This window comes from Panthera pardus, unplaced genomic scaffold (assembly GCF_024362965.1).
Source record: "Panthera pardus isolate Hobbes unplaced genomic scaffold, ASM2436296v1 HiC_scaffold_8, whole genome shotgun sequence".
Taxonomy (NCBI): domain Eukaryota; kingdom Metazoa; phylum Chordata; class Mammalia; order Carnivora; family Felidae; genus Panthera; species Panthera pardus.
The window spans coordinates 156,751,122-156,775,528 of record NW_026527013.1 but is presented as its reverse complement, the minus strand read 5'-3'; the positions used below and the strand labels follow the sequence as shown (position 1 = coordinate 156,775,528).

The following is a 24,407-nucleotide window of genomic DNA, read 5'->3' as shown; positions in this document are numbered from 1 at the left end:
CGTGGAAGAAAATGGCATGGAGAAGGGAAGACCTATAGGACTGGATGTCTGTGGTATTACTCATTCATCAAGGCCAAGGTAGCTATTTGCTGGAGAAGTGATCCTAGGCCTGCCCTTGATACCCACATCCATCTCCCAGTCACCCATCCATGGAGTACGTCTTCATTCTCCTGGGGAATCCAAAGAATCAAACATATCCCCTGATTTCAGACACGTATCCTGCTTTGGGGATTTGAAATCGAACCATAATGCAGGATGTGGCACATTATCCAAGACCAGCCCACTACCCTCCTTCCCTTCCAAATACAGCTCGTACAGGAAAACACCATTTAGGTAGCATGAGGCCTCTTTGTGGTAGGGGGAGGGATTTGTAGAGTTACAAGTTGTGCCTGAGGTACTTTCTGCTTTATGGGTGCCTTGGGTTCCAGCAAGCTCAGAGGCCAGAGTTGGCCCAAAGGAGAGAAAGCAGGAGCCATGGAAGGAGAATGGAGGATGAAGAACTTAGAGAAATAAAAGGGATTCCCCCAGGCCGTGTCCATCTGCGTTCCCCAAGCTAGGAGAGCAAACAGGGATTTGGGCATAAACAGGAAGCATTTCGTTTAACAGTCAAGTGCTGCAGTCCTGGATATAACTGGTTAAAGTGGGAACAGAACCAGCTGCAAAGTTCAAGGAACCCCACAGAGGAGGAAATCAGATTTCTTGGTGGGTAAATGCTCAACCGACTGGGAGATGGACAAAGACATTTTAGAATGAGTGAGAGATGATCGGTTGAGCAGGCCAATGATGTGTATACTCATTCATTTAATGTTTGCTTGAAGTTCTATTATCTGTGTTATTTTTCACTGTGATACACACAGCAGTTCAAAGGATGCAGACTTGTGCGCCTCGTCCCTTCCTGATGCAGTGAATGTTCGCATGCTGAAATGTGGCCTCCATAGATTTTTTTTTTATCGTATATAAAATCCTGGTACTTAAGAGGCTTATCTATTTCCGGTATTTACAAGTGTGGACTCCAGTATAAGATTCCCCAGGTTTGAATCCTGGGTCCCACCGCTCACACCTGTGTGACTTGAGCAAGTAACACATTCTCTGACCATCACATTTTTTGGTTTTGCCCACCTATAAAATGGAGCTAGTGATAGTACATACCTCACAGGTGTATTGTTAGGATCAAGGAACTGATGTAAAGCACTTCCAGTAACGTCTGGAGCCTGGGAAGCAGTGTAGTGTCATTACTACTACTAAAACGATTACTATTTTCACTCATACAAAAACGGGTGTGTGTCCTGCATACAGTGATTTGAAAGTTTCATTTAAAACACACCTAGGGTATTCTACGTACGTGCAAAATTTAACGCATTCTTTGTTAACAGTGATGGGATATTCTACAATATACATGATCATACTTTATTCAGACATTCTCCCTCTCAAAAGCTGGCTTGCCACACACACAGTGTTGGTATAAAGCTGAGGCTGCACTCAAGTCCCCACTCGTGATGCAGGACAGAGAGGAGGCCAGCTTGAGTGTCCCCACCAAACCCCACTCACCTCGGGCCACTCGTCCAGCCCAGGAGACAGGTAGAAGGAGGCAACTCCACAGGAAGAGCCCTCTTCATTCTGGTCCCCTCCTTTTCAGGTGTCGAGGCCATCTGCCTGTGTCTTTGTCACTTTTCCACAGATAGTTCTTCTCCCACGAACTAGCTGGAAAGACAGCTAGTGAGAGAAAAATGTGAGTTCCCTGCCCTGAGCATTTTTGGAGGATCTGCACTGGCAGCAACAAGGGCCCCCAGAGGAGGGATCTGACGGGCAGCTCTTTCCGGGTGGGGCATGTATGGGTGGCTGCCTGGGGGCTGCGCCCTGGTGTCTTATGTTGCCATAATGGGCTGTGGGGTGCCACAGTTTGTGGAAGTGGGGTAGGTGTGCTTTAGGGTAGAGAGCTGCACCCACAGGAGTCACAGATGGTTCCAGAAAACATCCTTTGTCATTTATCTCCTAGGTTTGCATTTATCCGTCTCCATTCATAGTTTCGTATGGCAGCGAGCATCCTTGTACATATATCTGTAATGCTGCTCTTATTTCTGTAAGCAGGGTAATCAGAAGAGGGATTGCTGGTCTGGGGACAGGCTCGGCCCTGAAACGGAGCTGCCACTCTGTTGACAAAGCAATCTGTCAGATCGCTCTCAGCTTCTTGGCCCGTCCGGCAAATTGCAGTAGTGTCTGCTTAGCCTTTTGGACATTGGGCATTATTGTCTGCCTTCACCTTCTCCGCCTTCTCCTCCTCCTCCCTCCCTTTCTCCCTCACCATCTCCCTTTTTTGACAATCTTGTGGGCAGCATCATGCATCCTATCGTGAATTGCCTGAAAGTGAGATTGAGCACATTTTCATAGACTAATTGGCCACTTAAATGTCCTCTTCTGTGAATATCTTCTCTTAAAAGGATAGGATTTCAGCAGATAGAAAGATGTGGGAGAGGGAACAGGAAGGAAAGAGAATCTAAAATGACAGCAGGGTATGTCCAGGGATGCCAAGTGTTCTGGAAACTGCAGAGTGGCCGGAGACATGGCTGGAAAATGGAAGGAGCAGCCCGCCCCGGAGACCTTAAACCCCAGGATAAAGGTGTCAGATTTAACCCCATAGGAAAAGGCGAAGCTCCAGGCGGGGGTTCTCTTCTGGGAACTAATGTGATCTGTAGCTTTAGGAGAACAGAGGCCAGAACAAGACCCTGGTGACTTAGAAACTGGATCACTTCAGTCGAGGAATGAATTACCGAGCACCCGAACTAGGTTACTGGCAGTGTGGTTGGAAACCATGAACGATGACCTTGACAGGACTGTGACCAGCTGGATACGGGACAGGAGAGAGAAGGGACACAACTGTGCCTGTGTGGTTTGCCGTCCTGGCTATTTGTGGACACCGGGAAGAACGGAGAAGGCACAAGCCCTTGGCAACCAATCACTTGCTGATTCTGTGGTCTCAAAGCTTCTCTGAGGTAGATGTCTCCTTAACAACTAGGGCCACTAAGCTCACATAATTTGCCTAAGAGGAGCTAGTTTAAAGGGAAAAGAATAAATTTAGTACTTCTTTAGTTTTAGAGGCCTCTGCAAATGGTAGAACGTGCTCCTTCAGGAGGGATCTTGGGTTTATTCGTTACCTCAGAACCAGGGCCTTTTTGTCTGTGCCTTGGACCTTTTCAAAGGCCCGTGGAAATATTTGAGAACTAAACGTAGTCATCGTTAGTTTTAGTGTCAGCATTGGCCCCAAAATGTGAAAACTGTAAAATCAGAATCATTAGGGGCACCTGGGTGTCCCAGTTGGTTACGCATCCAACCCTTGGCATCGGCGCACATCACAATCTCATGGTTCATGAGACCCAGCCCCGCGTCGGACTCTGTGCTCTGGCAGCATGGAGCCTGCTTGGAGTTGTCTCTCTCTCCCTCTGTCTCTGCTCCTCCCTCCATCATCTCTCTTTCAAAATAAATAAACTTAAAAAAAAATCATTAAATGCTTAGTCCAATATTTGTAAATTCTAACATTAGGTTTGCTTGTTGTTCACTTTGTAAGAATTCTCTATTATGCACGTTGGCAAGTTAAATAGCTTACCCTTAACCAAATAATTATAAGCAAACATACATGTGTATATACATATATAAGTGTGTATATATATATATATATATAGGTATATATATATGAGTGTGTATATATACAGGTATATATATATATGAAATAAGTAATTGAAAGGCACTTAACCTGTTACTTCCTTTAATCCTTGGGACAACCTGATGTGGTAGATACTCTTATCCCTTCTTAATGAATGAGGAAATGAGGACGGAAATGTGCTGCCCATCTCACAGTCAGTAAGCGAACAGCTGAGATTCAAGTCCTGGTAGCCTACCTCCAGAGCCCGGGCTTGGAGCCGCTTTGCCATATTGCCTTCAGAGTGAGAATATTCTCTGACAAGGGAAACAGAAAGAAAAGAGGTTACGGGCCCAAGACTAAAAACCTGGGACTTTTCAGAAGAGGTAAGAGAAGGCTGGAAAGTAAATGGGTCAGCAGGTTGAAGATGTTGCGCTTGGCCCAGGCGGTAACGTTACTGGTGGTGACAGCCTCGGGGACCGGCACTGTCCGGTGCCACCGGGTGGGCAGTGAGAACGGCAAGCCCTCGGTGTCCTGATGATGAAAACACATCTGCTCTTGAGGGGATCGCTCCAGTGCCGTGCCCATAGTGGAGGTCAGACTGTAGCACATCCCGAGCAGGGAGCTCACAGGGAAGCAGCAGAGGATTTATGCGAGGCCACAGCCACAGACATACACACCCGTCTCCATGGTGTCTGGGCACAAGTGAGAATTGGCCATCGTTTCATAATGTGTTGCATACATTCCGCTTCTGGATTCAAGCCACAGAGGACTTCCGCTTTCCTCTTCTCCAGCTGTGACTGTGACCAAGGACACTTCTCAGAGGACGCGGGCTTTCCAGACTGAAATTCTGGGGTCCCCGAGCTGCACTTAGTGAGATCGGTGTGGGAGCTGAGTGGGGTGGGGACAGCATGCTGCACCAGTGTGTGTGTTTCCGGTGGCTGCTGTAAGACATTCCCACGAACTGGGGGACTTCAAATGGCAGAAATCTATTCTCTCCCAGTCCCGGGGGCACAGAAGTTTGAAGTCAAGGTACTGGCATGGTGGTTCGGTCTGCAGGTTCTGAAGGAAAATCTGCTCCTCGCCTCCCTCTCTTGGCTTCTAGTGCTCACCAGCAACCTTTGGCCGCCCTTGGTGTAGATATATCACTCCCATCTCTTAGCATTCTCCCCTGTGTGTCTTGTCTGCATCCAGATTTCTTCTTAAAGGACGTGAGTCATTGAATTAGGGCCCGCTCAAATCCAGTATGGCCTCATCTTAACTGGATTGTACCTGCAAAGACCCTATTTCCAAAGAAGGTCGCATTCACAGGTACCGGGAGTTAGGACTTGAACGTATCTCTTTGGGGACACAATTCTGCCTTCATTTCTGTTTGTTTCCTTCTGCGGTAGAAAAGTGCCGGGCTCTTTTAGTTTAACCACAGGAGTTTAGGAGGACTGGTCAGGGTGCGATGCATTCTCCTAGATTGGATACCTTGACCCCCCTTGGTGAGTCCCTGAGTCACTTCATAGAGTCAGTCTCGTCTGCATAGACAGAAGAATTGCCCCAGCTGAGGGAGCAGTGAACTGTTTGGCTTGTTTATTTATTTGTTTATCTGTCCTTCCCCAAACTGAGTCTTTGATTTTCTCTCTACAGAAGCCGATCCAGCCATGGCGACTCCCTCTGCTGCCTTTGAGGCCCTTATGAATGGAGTGACCAGCTGGGATGTCCCCGAAGATGCCATCCCATGTGAACTGCTTCTCATTGGAGAGGCCTCCTTTCCGGTCATGGTGAATGACATGGGCCAGGTCCTCATTGCTGCCTCCTCCTATGGCCGAGGCCGCCTGGTGGTGGTGTCCCACGAGGACTACTTGGTAGAAGCCCAGCTCACTCCCTTTCTCCTCAATGCAGTGGGTTGGCTTTGTTCTTCCCCTGGGGCTCCCATTGGCATACACCCGTCCCTGGCACCCCTGGCCAAAATCCTTGAGGGTTCTGGGGTAGAGGCGAAGATTGAGCCTGAAGTGAAAGACTCCCTGGGGGTTTACTGCATTGATGCCTACAATGAAACCATGACAGAAAAGTTGGTCAAGTTTATGAAACGTGGAGGGGGCTTGCTCATTGGAGGCCAGGCCTGGGACTGGGCCAACCAGGGCGATGACGAAAGGGTGCTTTTCACGTTCCCTGGCAACCTCGTGACCAGTGTGGCCGGCGTGTACTTCACTGACAACAAAGGGGACACAAGTTTCTTTAAAGTCTCCAAGAAGATGCCCAAGATCCCAGTCTTAGTTAGGTAAGTGCATTTACCCCGGTGGGGATTTGGTTGCAGGTTCAAAAACAGACATGGTTCTTGTCTTTAGGTTGCTCCCAGGCTAACAGAAGAGAACTTGGCACTTAGGCATTGATTCACCCTAAATCAACCAGATTTTAAAAATACCCTGAGGCACAGGAGGGTTCCTGCCTTCTCAGACCAGGCACTCAGACCAGACCATTGCTGTTGCCTCCCAAGACCAGACCACTTGGCTCTTTGAGCAGAGAAACTTCTTAGTGACCATGATGTTCCCTGACGTCTAGCTTGAAATATGTTGTTTGTGCTAAGTCTAAGAGTTAGGGGAGGATTTTATGTCTGCAGGCAAAAGACCTGATGATGGAGAATGAGGGACACCGATGATGGGTACAGAGACAGGCTACATGGAAGGTTCTTTAAGAGCACTAACCAGCCTGTTCTGTGCACACTATGCTCCAGCATCTCATACAGTGCTGGACGTAAGCAGGTTTGTAGATGCTCAGTAAACATGTGTTGTCTGGTGACTGGATGGATGAATGAGGGAGAGTAGAGGCGGGTGTAGTTCCAGGAGTAGAAGAAGTGTACCAGGCCACACCCTGTTGTACATTAAAACTCACAGCATCCTTAGAGCAAAGAGCACTGGTATTTGTGACTGGTGGGAGCATGGTAAAGTAGGGTTGGGTGAGGAAGGCACAGCAGGGTTAGAACAGACATACAGATCATGGGCTGTGGCCTCTCCTTGGCATGGAACATTTGAAACAAAACCCCATATGTGCAAGGAGGAAAGACACGGTTATTCTGGGACATAGTGATTGATCAAATTGATCAAATTTCAGTTTACCAATGACCTTCATCCTAAGGAATAGGGAGGGAAGGCTTGGCCATAATTCTCTTTCTTAACTACCTAACCCCCCTTACTTGCCTTCAAAGATGTTTTTCTCTATCAAAACCATACTTCTTTTTTCTTTGGCTCTACCTAAATCATCTCTCATCATCTGTGATTCTGAATTGCGGGTGGAGCTCGGTTGTGTGTGTGTGTGTGCACTCATATATGTGTATGCACACGTGTAAAATCAACTGGAAGACTGATGCTTGAGGGGAAATCAGAGTTAATAAGGCAAGCATGCAGACTCTGTTGTGGAGATTGTGGGTTTTTAGTTTTGGTTGTTAACTAGGTGAGACTGCATCACAATCATTGACTGTCTTTACTTCTACAGGTAGCTATAGCAAAGCATTGCTCATATGTTAGGTGGGTCATTTTAGACGTGTAGATGGATTGAAGATGGCAATACTGATTTTCCTGAGCTGAGCGTGTGCATGTGTGTGTGTGAGGGAGAGAGACAGAGGCATGAAATACTGATTAAATGCATACGTTGAGGTTAGTATGGGAAAAGAGAAAACAAGAACCCTCTCCTCCTCTCCCCATAGTTTTAATATTCACTCTCTTGTAGCCAAGGCTGAAAAGTAGACGTTGAGGGATATTTCTCGCACCTGATGTTGTTGCAGTTGCTAAACTATATACTTATCCACATTCATTAATTATAAACCTAAATCTGGGGCCCCTGGGTGGCTCAGTCAGTTGAGCATCCAACTTAGGCTCAGGTCATGATCTCGCAGTTCGTGAGTTCCATCCCCACATCAGGCTCTGTGCTGACAGCTCAGAGCCTGGAGTCTGCTTCAGATTCTATCTCCCTCTGTCTCTGTCCCTCCCTTGCTCGTTCTCTCCTCTCTCAAAAATAAACATTAAAAAATTTTTTTAATTATAAACCTAAATTGAGTGGCTTTTACTTTATGTAAATTAGACCTTAATAAACCTTTAAAACTAGCGTTTTTATTTTTATTTATTTTTATTTTTTAATTTAAATTCAAGTTAGTTAATGGGCGCCTGGGTGGCTCAGCCCATTGAATGTTTGACTATTGATTTCAGCTCTGGTCATGATCTCACAGTTTGTGGGTTCAAGCCCTGCACTGGGCTCTGCGCTGACATTGTGGAGCCTGCTTGTGCTTATCTCTGTCTCTCTCTCTCCCCCCTGCTCCCCCGTTCATGATCTCTCTCTCTTTATCTCTCTCTCTCTCAAAATAAATAAACATAAAAAAATACAATAAAATAAATTTAAGTTAGTTAACATACAGTGTGGTATTGGTTTCAGGAGAAAAAAATAGATTATTTAATAGCACTTTAAAAAAAATAATCAGAGACAATCAGATTCATGTCCAAGGATAGGCAATGCAGCACTATTTGCAATAAGGAAGAGTAGTATAGTTAAATAAATTACAGAATTATTAACCAACCATTAAAACTATTTCCAAGAATATAGTTTTAGGCATGGGGAAAAGGGCATGGAGAAAACCTCTCAGGGGGTACTATGAAATGAAATAAAGTAGGATACTAACCTGTTGTTCAGTATGTTCCCACTTCTGTTCAAAAAATATAGCTATGTGTAGAAAATATTATCAAAGGAGAAGGCCATAATATCACTTCACATACAAGAACATTAAAGACAAGAAAAATAATTTAGAAGTCCTGTCAAAGATCTTCCACATCTATCAATGCACCATTCTATGACATAAACAAAAAATATAAAACCAAATTTAAGTCTCCTAGTTCAATTTTTTTGACATCTCTGATATACATATAAATGTGTGTGTGTGTGTGTGTGTGTGTGTGTGTGTGTGTGTATTGCCAATTGCCAATACTTTTGAATTATGTTTCTTCTTCATGGATGGTCTTTTAAACCACTTTTTCAATATTGTGGGATCTATTATTTTTTTAATTTTCATTTCATTTAAAAAAAAATTTTTTTAAGTTTATTTATTTATTTTGAAAGAGAGACAGCACGTGCATGAGCAAGGGAGGGGAAGAGAGAGAGGGAGACAGAGAATCCCAAGCAAGCTCCCCGCTGTCATTGTGGAGCCCAGTGCAGAGCTTGATCTCACAAACCAAGAGATCATGACCTGAGCCAAAATTAAGAGTTAGATGCTTAACCGACTGAGCCACCCAGGCGCCCCTAATTTTCATTTTAAAAAGTAATGTCATAAACTCACAATACAACTCTTTTCGTCTTCATATATTATTTTCCCCATTCATCCATAATTTTACATCATTGTCCTCTTAGTATACATGCTAGTTTGAATTCTACTCACGAATATTTTTCATTCTATATAGTCTTTAAAGTTATATTTGATTCACTTCATGAGAATGCAGTGCATACACCATATTTATTTAATCATTTGCCTGCTGTTGAGCATCTGGATCTTTCTCTACTCTTGTTCTTATAGGTAGTACTGCAGAGAATATCTTCAAAACATTTTAGAAGTATTAGACAATACAAGACACCAAGATGATTCTATTAGAATTCAAGGGAGATTATTTCCATCACCGGCTGAGCAAGGTTCAGATGGAAAGCCCCTATGGATTTAGTTACTCTGCCAAAGTATCTTATTTATTTTTAAACCCTCATTTAAACATAAGAGTGTGAATTAAGCTAACCTTAATCTTATTACTTGCATATTTCTTACTAAATTAAATTCTACATACGATCCTGGGATCCTCTTAGCCTTCTAAAAGAGTAAACTATCCGCAGGTTGTTATCAAGATGAATCACATTTTTATCAGAGGAAGAGTCTAATTTATGATCAGAAAAATAATATCCCTAAGTAATTAAACCAGATGATCTACTTTTAGCCGGGTGAGAATACCCACAGTTGTCAGGACATGAGCCTCCTAGTCACTGCCCTGGTTTCCTGCCCGGAAAGCAAAGCGTCATCATCTGCATTTAGAACACTAGCCTCCATGGGCCGCCTGGGTGGTTCAGTCAGTTAAGCTTCCAACTTCGGCTCAGGTCACCATCTCATGGTTTGTGAGTTCAAGCCCCACATCGGGCTCTGTGCTGACAGCTCAGAGCCTGGAGTGTGCTTTCGATTCTGTGTCTCCATTCTCTGTCTCTGCTCCTCTCCCGTTTGTGTTCTCTCTCTCTCTCTCTCTCTCTCTCTCTCTCTCAGAAATGAATAAACATTAAAAAAAAATTTTATTTTAAGAAAAACACTAGCCTCCACGTGCCCCGTAAGACCAAGCCACATGTAGGCTGTTCCCTGAGCGATTTCTACTCTCCTACCAGCTTCATTCAGTGCCTCGATTGCGCCTTGGCTCTGAGGCCAGTGGCACTGCACTTTATGTGCAAAAGAAGCCTCACCTTCTATAAAGTATTTCATTTGAAAAACACTGGGTCCATTGTCATAAACTACCTGGTCCCATTGCAGGACTCAGTATTCATATAACCTGGAAAAGGCCCAGATTTTAAAGCAGGCAGACTTCAGTAAGTTCCCAAGCTCTGTCTGGTGCATGTGCTATAACCTGGTGTTGGAGCCACCCTCTCTAAGCCTCATCTTCAAAGTGGGATTAACAATGACTACCTTTCAGGGTGGTTGTGAGGATTAAATGAATGAAGAAAACATGCTCAAATACCTAAGGCACTTTAATTATTCTGACATCCAGCCTCCACACTATGGTATATAAGTTGTAGGATGCCGTGAATATCATTCCCAACCACTGATGATTACCTAGCATCCATCATTATGCTGCTTTACCCAGGTCATGTGTGTTCTCCGAGTTGTGTAAAGTATTGGCCTTTTAGGAAATTATGTATTTATTTTGAGAGAGAGAGAGAGAGCATGCGCATATGTTCTCATGCAAGAGGAGAGGGGCAGAGAGAAAGGGAGAGAGAGAATCCCAAGCAGGCTCCAAGTGGTCAGCACAGAGCCTGACACGAGGCTCCATCCCACCAGCCTTGAGATCATGACCTGTGCCGAGATCAAGAGTTGGACGCTTAACCGACTGAGCTACCCAGGCACCGCAAATATTGGCATTTTTACTCATGTTTTCACCTACTTCCTCTACCAAACTGAAGCTGCATCATCATGATCAATTGCCACATTTTATCCTCTTTATATATTTAATAAAACAGGTACTAGGGACCAAACTGGCTCCACCAATAAGAGATGTGATGTAAATTAAACGCATCATTAGATGATCAACTTAGGGAGGTTTAGGAGAGGAGGAGGTTAGGGAGACAAACCAGAATAGTTTGTCTAGTCCCTCTTTTGGATAAGAAGTCCCTTATCTCACTTTTACCAAAATCTCAGGCTTCTATTACAGAGTTCTATTAAGGAATGTTGTTCGTTCATACATTTATATAGCCAGCAATTTACTGAATATATTCTATGTCCCAGGCAGTATTTTGTATGTCAAGACAATGATTTCCAAAGATCTAGTAATTAAAAACACAGGAACCTTCAGTAACAAGAGCTGGAAGAATTTACAAAAAACAAATAACTGTGTTAGGAAGAGGGCTGTGATACTGAGTTTCACTGGAACCTGGAAACCTGTGATCTTCCTGCCAGTATATGCAGCAAGACATGCTTGGCATGCAGTTTCACCACTTCTTCCCTCTAAATGGAAAGTGCTGGAGTAGAACATCCTTGTCCTCCTTTTAGCTATTACTCCATTGAGACTGGTTTTCTGTCTATGGTGATCCCCATATATATTCAGTCACCAGAGATGCATAGAAAAGAATGTTATCCCAACGGTCGTGCTCTCCAATGTCTGCATGCTCCAAATTCCTTGGCCCTGTGAAACCTGAATTGACAAACCTTACGCAGATATTAATTAATAAGCTTACTTATAACAAGGATCCACAAATCGTTGGAGGTCATTGCTTGTTACGTGTTAGGAATATTCAGAATGCTAACTATAGAATTTTATGTCAGGATCATGGCTGGGCGTGGTGGGGGTAAATATCCTCACCTAACTCCTACTCTGTCCTCACTGCATGCTTAGTTATGTAGGCTAAAATTGCATAAACTGCTTCTCAAAAAATAAACAAGACATTTCAGAGAGCGAATCCAAGTGGAAAGACAGGCCATGTTAGAAGAGTAATTGCCAGGGGCTCCTGGGGGCTCAGTTGGTTGAGCTTCTGACTTCTGCTCAGGTCATGATCTCGCGGTCCGTGAGTTTGAGCTCCGTGTCGGGCTCTGTGCTGACAGCTCAGAGCCTGGAGCCTGCTTCGCATTCTGTGTCTCCCTCTCTCTGTCCCTCCCCCACTCATACTCTGTCTCTCTCTCAAAACTAAATAAACATTTTAAAAAATTTTAAATAAAAAAAAAGAGGAATTGCTAAATCACAATTTAGATTGCTTTCCCTTTTTTTTTTTTAACGTTTATTTATTTTTGAGACAGAGAGAGACAGAGCATGAATGGGGGAGGGTCAGAGAGAGGGAGACACAGAATCTGAAACAGGCTCCAGGCTCTGAGCTGTCAGCACAGAGCCCCACGCAGGGCTCAAACTCACGGACCACGAGATCATGACCTGAGCCGAAGTCGGCCGCTCAACTGACTGACCCACCCAGGCACCCCTGCTTTCCCTTTTTATGAACATTTTCTTCCAGTTTCAAAATACATGCTTGCTGGAAAATAACAGCAATAATCCAGAAGTAGGCAAAGTAAAAAGGGAAAGATCTTCATCTCTGCCTGTCCCTCTGCCCCTGCTGATTTGTTCCTCCAGAGTTTGGACTCTGTCTTTTCTGACTTTTCCCCCATTTGTGTGGGAGGACGGTGTGGAAGAGCTGGGGGAACAGAGAGACAGAGAAACCTGCAACTTGGTTTTCCACTTAATTATCTTGAACATTTTCCACGTGCATCTTTCTGATAATGTGCATCACCCTTCAGAATGGCTGTATAGCGTTTTGCGTTGGATTGTTCTATAAGTCATTTAACTATACGCCTGTTAGCACACAGTAAAGTTACTTTCTAATTCTTCTGTAAATAAAGATATAATGAATATCCTTTCACTGAAACCCACACAGGCTGGATATACACTTATTCATTTTAAGTGCTTGGCAGTTTCCTTTTAGAAATTTCTTATTTTGGAAATCTTCAAACATATATATTCATAGAAATAGAAATAAGAGCAGTGAACAAACACGCATCCGTCACCCAGCCAGTGCAATTCTCAACTACCAGCTAACTGTCTCCACTCACCACCTTCCTACCCCTTTCCTCCCTCTTCCAGTTTGTTTTGAGCAAGTCTCTGCATTGCATCATTCTGTCCATAAAATAGTGTATCTCTAAAAGACAAGGACTGATCTTTAAATATAACCACAGTACTGTTATCACATATTTTAAATAGCATTACTTTTTCTGACCTAGCAAATTATCAGTAACAATATCGTTTTTTGAGAGCATTCTGTAAGTATTCTCTCTTACGTACATATGTCTAAATTTATCCCTTAGAGAAACTGGATTATTCATATTCTCCATAAATTACTTAATTTTTGCATACTTGATCTAAAAGAGATCTCTAAGACAACTGTTCCAAACTCCCACTGAGATTTTAAAACTGAACTTGGCTTTTATTTCCCATATTTTAAAACTATATTTTGGTATCCTGAAAACTCCTGAGTTTTTTTCATGGTGTGTACATTTTGTCAGAACATACCCTTTCTAGCAACTGGTGTTTTTCACCTTGAATTCTATTTTGTCTAGTATGTAGTTACTATTCCTATTTTTTGTGTTTTGCTTCTCGTTTTGTTTTGTTACTCTTTCTATGTTTTTTTCTAAAAGGTTTGTCTCTTAGTGTAAATCTGATTTTTTAACCTAATCATAGTGCCTCTGTGGTTTACAAGGTAAATAAGCCATTTATATAATAAAAAAATTGATGTTCTAGATACTATAATCTTGCTCAATATTTTGTTATACTTTCTCATTGCTTCTTTTAAAATTTTCCTTTACAGCCTTTTGCTCCATTGGTTGAGTTTCTTTTTCTCTTCTCACTATCTGGAAATTATACAGGATTTTTCTATTCTTCTTGTAGCTATCCTTAATTTTTTCCCACATCTTTATGTAAAAATTTTTCACACTTATGGGAACATTGCAAGAATAATGTAATGATAACCATACCCTTCACCTAGATACGTCAGTGACTAGATTTTGTCACATATACTGTGTAAACATACAGAAACAGATTACTTTGCCTAACCATTCGAGAGAAACCTATAGACGGAGTAACACATCACATCTAAATACTTCAGTATATATCTCCTAAAGACACGGGCATTTTCCAGTATAACCATAATACAATGATCTAAAAAAAAAAAAAAAAACAAAAAAAACAAAAACAAAAAACAAAACAAAAAAACGGTGCCATTGATACAACACTATTATTTAATGTCCATGTTCAAATGTCTGCAATTACCCCAACAACATCTTTTTTAGATTTTTTTTTAATATAGGATCCAACCAAAACTTTGCCAGCTTTTCTTATCTTTCAGGACACTGGTGTTTTTGAAGCATCTAGCCCAGCCATTTTGTGGAATGCCCCTCAGTTTGGATTTGTCTAATTATTTTCTCATGATTATACTCAGTCCAAACATTTTTTGGCAAGAATACTACAGAGGTGACATTGGGCTCATTACAAGGTATCAAATTGGGAGGCATATGACATCAGTTTTATTGTTACTGGTGATGACAGAATTGGCTATTTAGTTAAATTGGAGTTTGCCAGATTTTCCTAGTGTAATAGTGCCTTTCCCCCCTTTTAACCAGTTTAACCTATGGTGTGACAATTTGAGAGTATTAATGTCCTGTTCACCAGCAACCTTCCACCCAGTGGTTTTAGCACTAGTTGATCTGTGCCCAGGTCAATATTTACAAAAGTGATTACTTCTGCACACGGGTACTTCCTGCCCCTTTCTTAAAGATTCATGTCAAACATCACCTCTTCCAGAAAACCTCTCCCACCCTCTCCCATTCTGACATGGATGTCTCTCTTCTGAGCACCTGTAGCAACCTGACCTTCTAGCTGAGTGTAGGTTTACTTGTAGATTTCTGCCAGAATTGGTTGGGATCCCTCCCCACCCCCACAACATTTGTTGTTGATTTTGTGGTGGTTTTAAAATTTTGCTTGAGTATCACTCTGTACTCATGGACCCTTTTTTTTTAAGTTTATTTATTTTGAGAGAGAGAGAGAGTGCGAGCGGGGGGGGGGGGGGGCAGAGAGAGGGAGAGAGAGAACCCCACATAGGCTCTGTGCTGACAGTGCAGAGCCGGATGTGGGGCTGGAACTCATGAACCATGAGATTATGACCTCGGCGGAGACCAGGAGTCAGATGCTTAACCGACTGAGCCACCTAGGCGCCCCACACATGGACACTTTTAAAAAAAAATCAAATATAAATCATTTATAGTGCGTGTTTTTGGAAGGTCATACTGTCTCAAATTTGGCAAGTGCAAAGCCCTATTAAGCTGCCTCCTAAATCATTTGACACGCCCCATCAGTTTTCTTGTATTTACTCAGTGTCTGGTACAACAAGACGTTGCAGGTTCATGTTGTCCTTTTCTAGTCCAAAACCAGATTCAGCCATTTCTTCAAGAATTCTTAGCTCCTTTTGGTGGTGAATGGTATTTAGAAACTATGGTCATCACAGTGTACTCACTGCTGTTGGACTGTCCTCATTCCTGGGCTCCTCAGAAGACAGCCAGGAAATATTGATCTCATAATCATAAGTTCATACTGATACCCCCAGTTTGAATCCAAAACCACAGGGAAGATTCCCTGTTTGTATCTTCCGTCTCCCATAATGCGAATACTGGTTTCCACAACTTCAGTATTTACTCATTAGCTCAGTCCTACAGTGTGCACAAAATAATTTCATGATTTCTATTCCCACAGTATAGCCAAGAGCATAAATAGTAAGTTTTAAAGATTTCTTTGTATTTATTTTTATGCTCAGAATATACTTCACTGAGCGTAGAATGTCCGAGTACTGTGTTCAGAAGGTACTTGGATTGTTTGTTTTCATTTGGTCCTACTTTTATTTAATGTGGGTTTTTGCCTATATTTGCTTATTTAATTTTATTTTTTGAATGTATTAAGTACTGACATGGTTGTAACAGCAAAGTACACTTCTTTATTTTTTTTTAAGTTTACTTATTTATTTTGAGAGAGAGAGAGAGAGCATGCACGAGTTGGGGAGGGGCAGAGAGAGACGACCTTAAGCAGGCTCTATGCCACGTGCGGAGCCTGACAAATGTAGGGCTTGATTAACCTCCATGAGATCATGTCCTGAGCTGAAATCAAGTGTCGGACTCTTAACAGCCACCAGGCGCCCCTATACATAGTATGTTCTGATCACAGTGGTACTGCACTAGAAATCAATGGGATAAACATATCTGGAATATCTAAATATTTGTAAGTTAAAAAATACATGACTACCCTACAAGTCAAAAAAGAAATTGCCAAGGAAATTAGGAAATGTTTTGAACTGAATAAAAATGAAAACACAACATGCCAAAATTTGTGTAATGTAGTGAAAGTAGTGCAGAGAAAGAAAGGTGTACTTTTAAATGCTTTTATTAAAAAAAATGAAAGCCTTAAATTCAGTGGCCTGAATTTCCACATCAAGAAGCTAAAAAAGAAAAAAAAAAAAAGAAAAAGAAAGAAAAGAAAAGAAAAGAAAAGAAAAGAAAAGAAAAACCTGACCCAAAATATGTGGAAGGAATAAGAAGATAATGAAGATGAGAGCAGAAATCAATGAAACAGGAAGTAGAAAAACAATAGGGAAAATCAGTAAAAACAGAAGTTGGTTAGTTGGAAAAAAATCAATGAAGTGATAAATCTCTAGATACATTGATCACAAAAACAAGAGAGGAATACAAATGATAAATTCCAGGAATGGAATACAGATGATTAATATAGATCCTACAGACATTAAGATATAAGGGAATATTACAACTGTATGCCAATGCATTTGACAGCTTTCCACAGAGAGACAAACTGCTAGAATTGACACAAGAAGAAACAGAAAATGTATGTTAAAGGAGTTGAATTCTAATTTAAAACAACCCAATACTAAATGCAATCTGGTATCCTGGATTGGATCCTAGAAAATATGAGTGGGAAAAGGTGAAATTTGTGTAAAGTCTGGAGTTAACAGCATTTTACTAATTTTAACTTAACTAGTTTTGGCAAACGTACCATAACTGTGTAACATGTTAACATTTGGAAAACTGAGTGAAGGGTATATTGGAACTTGGTACTATTTGCAACTTTTATGGTTTTTTATTTTAAAATAAAAATTTTATTTAAAATAAACAACAATGCAAAAAAAACCAATAAGGAGATAGCTTCACTGATGAATTTGACCAAACATTCAAAGAACAAAAGATACTAACCCTACATAAACTCTTCAAGAAAGTAGAAGAGGAGGAAACTTTTTGCAACTTAATTTATTACACTAGTATTTCTCTGATACCAAAACCGGAGAAAGACATCACAAGAAAACTACAGAACAATGTCCCTCATGCAGATGCAAAAATTCTTAATAAAATATTGTAAAAAGAATAAAAGTAATATATAAAAAGGATACTACATCGTGACCAAGTATGGCTTATCCTGGGAATGCATGGCTGGTTTAACACTCTACCATGGAAGTAATTCATCATACTTTTTTTAATGTTTACTTACTTTTGAAACAGAGAGAGACCAAGCATGAGCAGGGGAAGGGCAGAGAGAGAAAGAGAGAGACACAGAATCCGAAGCAGGCTGAGCTGTCAGCACGGAGCCGGACGTGGGCCTTGAACCCACGAACCGTGAGATCATGACCTGAGTGGAAGTTGGACACGTAACCGACTGAGCCATCCGAGCACCCCAGTAATTCACCATATGAACAGAATGAATGAGAAAACCATATAATTCAGTACACGTGTGCACACACACACACACACACACACACCCAAAAGCATTTGACAAAATTCAGTGCCAAATCATGATAATATTTTAGCCAACTAGAAATAAAAAGGAACTTCTTCAATATTGTGAGAATCATCTTTGAAAAAGCTATAGCTAAGAATGTGCTTAATAGGGAAATACGCTAAAATTGAAAACAAGGCAAAGAAGGGTATCTGCTGTCACTGCTTTTATTCAACACTGCACTAACAATCATAGCCAGTTCAGTAAGGCCGGTAAAAGAAGGCGCAGAGATGAAAAATTAAGAAGTAAACCTATGTTTATTAGCAGAAAACATGAGATCTATGTAAAAAAACACTCTTTAAAACTACAAAAAAAGCACTATAATAATTGAAGTTAGTAAGGTTGCAAGATACAAGGTCAATAAAAATCAATTACATTCTTATATACTAGCAGCCAAAAATTGACAATTGAAATTAAAAATAATCCAATAAAGATAGGACCCCAAATCATGAAATACTAATGAATAAAGTTAACGAAATGTTATAAGACCTATATCCTGAAACTATAAAACATCACTGAAATTAAGTAAAGCCTAAAGAAATAGAGAAATACACCAGATAGATGAATCAGAACACTCAGTAATTTTAAGATGTCAGTTTTCCCCCAAATGACATAAAGATTCAATGCAGTCCCAACCAAAGTTCAAATGGACTCTAAAATTAATGCAAATGAAAGGAACTAATATAACCTAAGTTCAAGACTTACTAGAAAGCTAAAGTAATCAAGATACTGTGGTGCTGGCATAAGGACAGCCATACAGATCAGTGAAATGACTACACATCGTTCAGAAATAGGCTCACAGATCCATGCTCAATCTTTTCAACATATGGTTCTGGAGTAAATGGATACCCTTATGGAGAAAAGGTGAATCCTGACACTTATCCTGCTCCATACAAAACAAATAACTAAAAAGATCTGGACCGAAAAGCCGAGGCTAAGATTCAAAACCATCTTTTCTTTTTCTTTCTTTCTTTCTTTCTTTCTTTCTTTCTTTCTTTCTTTCTTTCTTTCTTTCTCTTTCTTTCTTTCTCTTTCTTTCTTTCTTTCTTTCTCTTTCTTTTTCTTTCTTTCTTTTCTTCTTTCTTTCTTTCTCTTTCTTTTCTTTCTTTCTTTCTTTCTTTCTTTCTTTCTTTCTTTCTTTCTTTCCTTCCTTCCTTCCTTTCTTTTCCTTCCTTCCTTTCTTTTCCTTTCCTTTCTTTTCTTTTTTTCTTTCTTTCTTTCTTTCTTTCTCTTTCTTCCTTTCATCCTTCCTTCTTTTTTCTTTTTCCTTTTTTATGTCAAAAACTTCTAAATGAATGCACAGGAGAGATTATCTGTGACCCTGGGTTAGGCAAAGATGGACTAGATAGGACACAAAAAGTACATGAGCCATAAGAGGAAATGATTGATAAATTGAGCTTCATAAAATTTTAATAACTTCTGAAGTTCAGTAGATAATATTAAGAAAAAAAAGGAAAGAGAAGGAAAGAAAGAAAGAAAGAAAGAGAGAAAGAAAGAAAGAAAGAAAGAAAGAAAGAAAGAAAGAAAGAAAAAGAAAAGAAAAAAGGGAGAAAGAAAACAAAAAGGCAGGCTATAGACTAGAAAAATTATTTGCTGTATTTGTATCTGACAATGGATTTGCATTCAGGATACATAGAGAACTCTTACATCTCAATAAGAAGACAAACGATCCAATAAAAAAAATAAAAGGACAAAATATTTCAACATACTTCATGGAAGATAAGCTATGAAAGGCCAGTAAGCCCATGAAAAGATTCTCAATATTGTTAGTGATCAGAGAAATGCCAATTAATGTCACAATTAGATACCATACACCCCACTAGAACTGCTCCTAAAAAGACTGACAAGAAGTGTTGGTAATAATGTGGAGCGACTGGAGCTCTCATACATTACTGTTGGGAATGTACAGTTGGAAAACAGTTTGGCAATTTCTTATCAACTTAAACCTACTCTTCCCATACCACTCAGACATCTCATTCCTAAGTATTTATCCAGAAGAACAGAAAACACGTCCACACAAAAATTCTGCACATCATTGTTCATGGCAGCAAGCCCCAAACTGGAAGCTACCCAAATGTTCATCAACAGATGAACAGATAAACAAAATGTGACATATCCACCCAGGGACATACTACTCAGCAGTTAAAAAAAAGGGGGGAGATAGATTACTGATAGGCTTAATAATATAGGTGGCTCTCAAAAATGTACTCTAAGTGGAAGAAGCCAAATGCAAGAGTATCTACTTTGTGATTCCATTTATATGAAGTTTCAGAAAAGGCAGACCTAATCTACACTGAAAGCCAGCATGTCAGTGGTTGCCCGGGGACTGAAGTGACCGAAATAGGGCAAAAGATAGCTTTATATGGTGATGGAAATGTTATGTATTTTTATTGTGATTATACCAGTGTATAAATGTAACAAAATCTCATCAAGATGTACACTTTAAATGGATGGATTTTAACACATGTCTGCGAGGTTGATTTTTTCAAAGTTGGCATATTCAACACAATATCAAAGGAGAACAAAGTGGGACTCACTATACTTGAGACTCACAGTAACCAAAAGAGAAAAGAGTGTGGTATTCGTGAAAGAACAGACAAACTGAATGGAATAGAGAGCCCAGAAAGAGACCCACATAAATCTGGTCATCTGATCTTTGATAGAGGAACAAAGGCCATACAATGGAGCAGAGAAAGTCTTCAAAAATGATGCTGGAACTGGACATCCACAGGCAAAACAATGAAACCTAGGCACAGACCTTATAGCTTTCATAAAATAACTCAAAATAGATCACAGACCTGAAGGTAAAACACAGAACTGTAAAACTCCTAGTAGATAACATAGGAAATAATCCTAGATGATCTTGACTGTGGTATGACTTTTTAGCTATAATAACCAAGGAAACATGAACATGATCATGGGTAGGCTGGGCTTCATTAAAATTGAAAACTTCTTCTCTGCAAAAGTCAATGTCAAGAGAATGAGAAGACAGGCCACAGACTGGGAACATATATCTGCAAAGGCACATCATATAAAGCATTATCATCCAAAATATATAATGAACTCTTAAAATAACAATAAGAAAACAATATAATAAAATGGTCCAATGACCTTAATAGACACCTCACAATAAGATGTACAGATGTAAGATAATCCTATAAAAAGACACTTCATATCACATGTCATCGGGGAAATGCAAAGTAAAACAATGAGCTGTCACTACACTGAAAATCCAAGACATTGACACCACCAAATGCTGATGAGGATGTGGAGCAACAGGAACTCTTGTTCACTGCTGATGGGAATGCAACATGGTACAGCCACCTTCGAAGACAGTTTCACAGTTTCTTACAGACTAAACTACTCTTACCATATGATCTTGCAATCACACTCCTTGCTATTTACCCAAAGGAGTTATATCCACACAAAAACATGCATGTGGATATTAGTAGCAGCTGTGTTCATAATTGCCAAACGTAGAAGCAACCAAGATGTTCTTCAGGGGGTGAATGAGTAAGTAAATTGTGGTACATTCAGAAGTGGGGTATTATTCAGTGCTAAAAATAAATGAGCTAATAAGCCATGAACAGACATGGAGGAAATTTAAATGCATGATTAATGTATGATTGCGACTGGATGACATCTGGAAAAGGCAAAACTCTGGAGACAGTAAAAAGATCTGTGGATGCCAGGGGCAAGATGAGAGGATGAATAGGCAGGACACAGAGTATTTTGGGGGCAGTGAAAATACTTGATGATACCATAATTAGGGATACATGTCATTATACCTTTGTCCAAACCCACAGGATGTACAAGAGTGAACCCTAATGAGAACCATGGGCTTTGGGTGATAATAATGTGCTAATGTAGGTTTGAGTGTAACAGATGTACTACCCTGATGGGGATGTTGGTAACGGGAGGCTGTGTGTGTTTGTGTGTGTGTGTGTGTGTGTGTGTGTGTGTGTGTGTGTGTTGGGGGGGGGGGGCGCTATATGGGACTTCTGTGTGCTCTCCCCTCAATAGTGCTGTGAGCCTAAAAGTACTCTTAGGGGCCTCTGGCTGGCTCGGTCAGTACAGCTTGAGACTCTTGATGCCAGGGTCATAAGTTCACGCCCATATTGAGCATGGAGCCTACTTAAAAAAAAATAAATAAATAAAGCGTAGTTTTTTTAATTGGCATGTTAAAGCCTGAAAAAAAAAAAAAAAAACCTTCTCATTGTCTTTCCCTCTGTTTGTAATCTGTTCTCACCCCTGTATGATAATCAATTTCATTAGTTTCTTGATTATTCCTTCCTGTTTCTTTTTACAACAGTGTGTGTGTGGATACATATTGTGCCCAGTATTTCACAAATTAAAGGAAGCATGCTATGAATACTCTTTTACACCCTGCTTTTTTCAATTAATATATCTTAATAATTATGCTTTGACAATATTTAGAAATCTCCCTTATTTTTTTTTTCCATAGTGGCGTTCTGTTTGTCTCTATGAGTATACCATAGTTTATTCAACCAACCTCTAATGTACGGGCATTCGTGTTGCTTTCATGTTTTTGCTATCATAAAGCTGCAATGGATAAGTTTGTTTTAAGTGTTTTCATTTTATTGAAATTGTGCCTTTTGGCTAACTTTCTAGAGATAAAATTGCTAGGTCCAAGGATAAATGTATGTATGCTTTTGTAAGAAATTGCCAAGTTCATCCCCATGTTGGGTTGTACCACTTAGCATTCTCACCAGCAGTGGAGAGAGAATGCCTGTTTCCCCCACACAATTCTAACAGGACAGTTATCAGACTTCTGAAGCTTTGTTACCCTGATAGCTGGGAAATGGTATTCCAATATCGTTGTAACTTGGATTCTTTTTTCTGTTTTAAGTTTATTTAATTTTAGAGAGAGGGAGAGAGAGCATGAGCAGGAGAGGGGCAGAGAGAGAGAATCCCAAGTAGGCTCTGCACTGTCAGCACAGAGCCCGAAGAGGGTCTTGAACCCAGGGACCATGAGGTCATGATTTGAGCCAAATCTAAGAGTCGGACACTTAACTGACTGAGCCACCCAGGCGCCCCTTCATTCTTTTTTCTAGAAGTAAATCAGTGTGTGTTAAGAGTCATTTAGGTTTTTTTGGTTGCAAACTGTCCTTTTACATGTTTTGCCCATTTTCAGATATGTTTTTCGTGTTCTCATTTTAAGAGGTCTTTACAGATTAGAAATATTCATCTTTTATCTGTGATTACAGCACGTTTGTTTTTTAAATGTACTTAGTATTTCTGCCATTCAAAAATGCATATGTAGCTAATTTTATCAATCTTTTCTCTTAGCACATTTGATTTGGGGTCATAGTTAGGAAGCCTTTCCTCACACCTAGATTATGAGATTTCACTCTTGGTTTCTTCTAGTACTTGGGTGGTTTCCCTTTTAAAATTTACCACTCGGATGCATTTGGAATCTTGTCTTGTGTGTTGTGTGTCAGAGGGTATCCATTTTATCTTTTCCCAAATGCCTAACCAGTCATCCCAACATTTATGAAATTATATTTATAATTTATAATATAACATATTTATTATTTATATTATATAATTATAGATTATATTATGCATTATGTATTACATCAATATTTATAATAAGTTAATATAATTTATAATATAGGTTATTTGAAATTATATTTATGAAAGTATCTTTTCCCAGTAATACAAGATGCCACCTTTATTATACACTAATAGCCATATTTACTGTGTTGCCCTTATTGTTTTAATAAGCTTTATATTTTTAGATCTGAGTTGCGAATTAACTAGTTTTTATAATCTGCATCTCCAGATTAAGAACGCCATTTGTCTCTTTCTCGCACTTTTGCATGCTCACCCTCTACCTCCCAAAACAGCGGCACCTTGGTTCCAGTTTGGTTTTGCCTCAGTTTAGTTTAACATCATGGTTCTGCTAATTCGGGATTCTTTCTTAGCAACTGCAGAAGACCTTTCTCAGCATTACTTATAAATTACACTGGTCTTCGTGCCCGCCACTGTTTCCTGAAGCCAATTTGTTTGTCTGTTGTACCTGTTTTTCTTTTTCTAGACCTACAGGGTAACCTTAGGTACATTTTGGGGAAAACTTTCATGAGTGGTACATTTTCTAAACCCTTGATGTGGTATCAGCATTTCCACGTGCCAACGAAGAGTTTTAGGCGGCTGTGTGTGTCATACGAAGAGAGTGCCTTCACTGCCCTCAAATACTTTGTTTTTAGGGAACTTGTTTCACTTCTTTGTAGGTAATTTGTTCTCTTTGGCTTTGTTTTCTTTCTGGCGGCCTTCAAGGCTTTTTCTTCATGTTTGAAGTTCATTAGCTTGTCAGTAACCAGCTAGATCCTGCACTTCTCATTTACCCTGCTTTGCATTCGGATAGTCCTGTCTTTCTGAGAACTGAAATCGGTTTTTCAGTGCAAGGAAATTGCCATGTAATTGTAGGTTTCTTGCTACTTTTTTCTCTTTCTTTGCTTTCTTAACTCCCGCTTGCTAGATCTTCTTTGTCCTTCATTCTCTTTTTTCTGCTACTGTTTAGCTTCATGCCTTTCAGCACTGCCCTCTGGAACGATCACTTGACTCAGTTTCCCTGTTGACTTATTCATAGTGTTCATCCCCATCAAGATTTACTTCCTGCCATGTATTAAAATTGAGATTCTCTGGCAATTATACTTTTATTCTAATGAGTAACTTATTATAGC

At 40.3% G+C, this 24,407-nt stretch overlaps 1 protein-coding gene across 4 annotated transcripts in view; it reads left to right on the top strand.

Annotated features, from left to right (window-relative positions):
- Window positions 1–24,407, top strand: part of TCAF1 (TRPM8 channel associated factor 1) — a 53,650-nt gene that overhangs the window by 16,604 nt on the left and 12,639 nt on the right. For all 4 annotated transcript variants that reach the window (XM_053896817.1, XM_053896818.1, XM_053896815.1 and 1 more), the window contains exon 2: window positions 5,270–5,903. In XM_053896817.1, coding sequence (XP_053752792.1) covers window positions 5,284–5,903 — 620 coding nt within the window. In that variant the 5' untranslated portion in view covers window positions 5,270–5,283. The remainder of the gene's footprint in view (window positions 1–5,269; window positions 5,904–24,407) is intronic.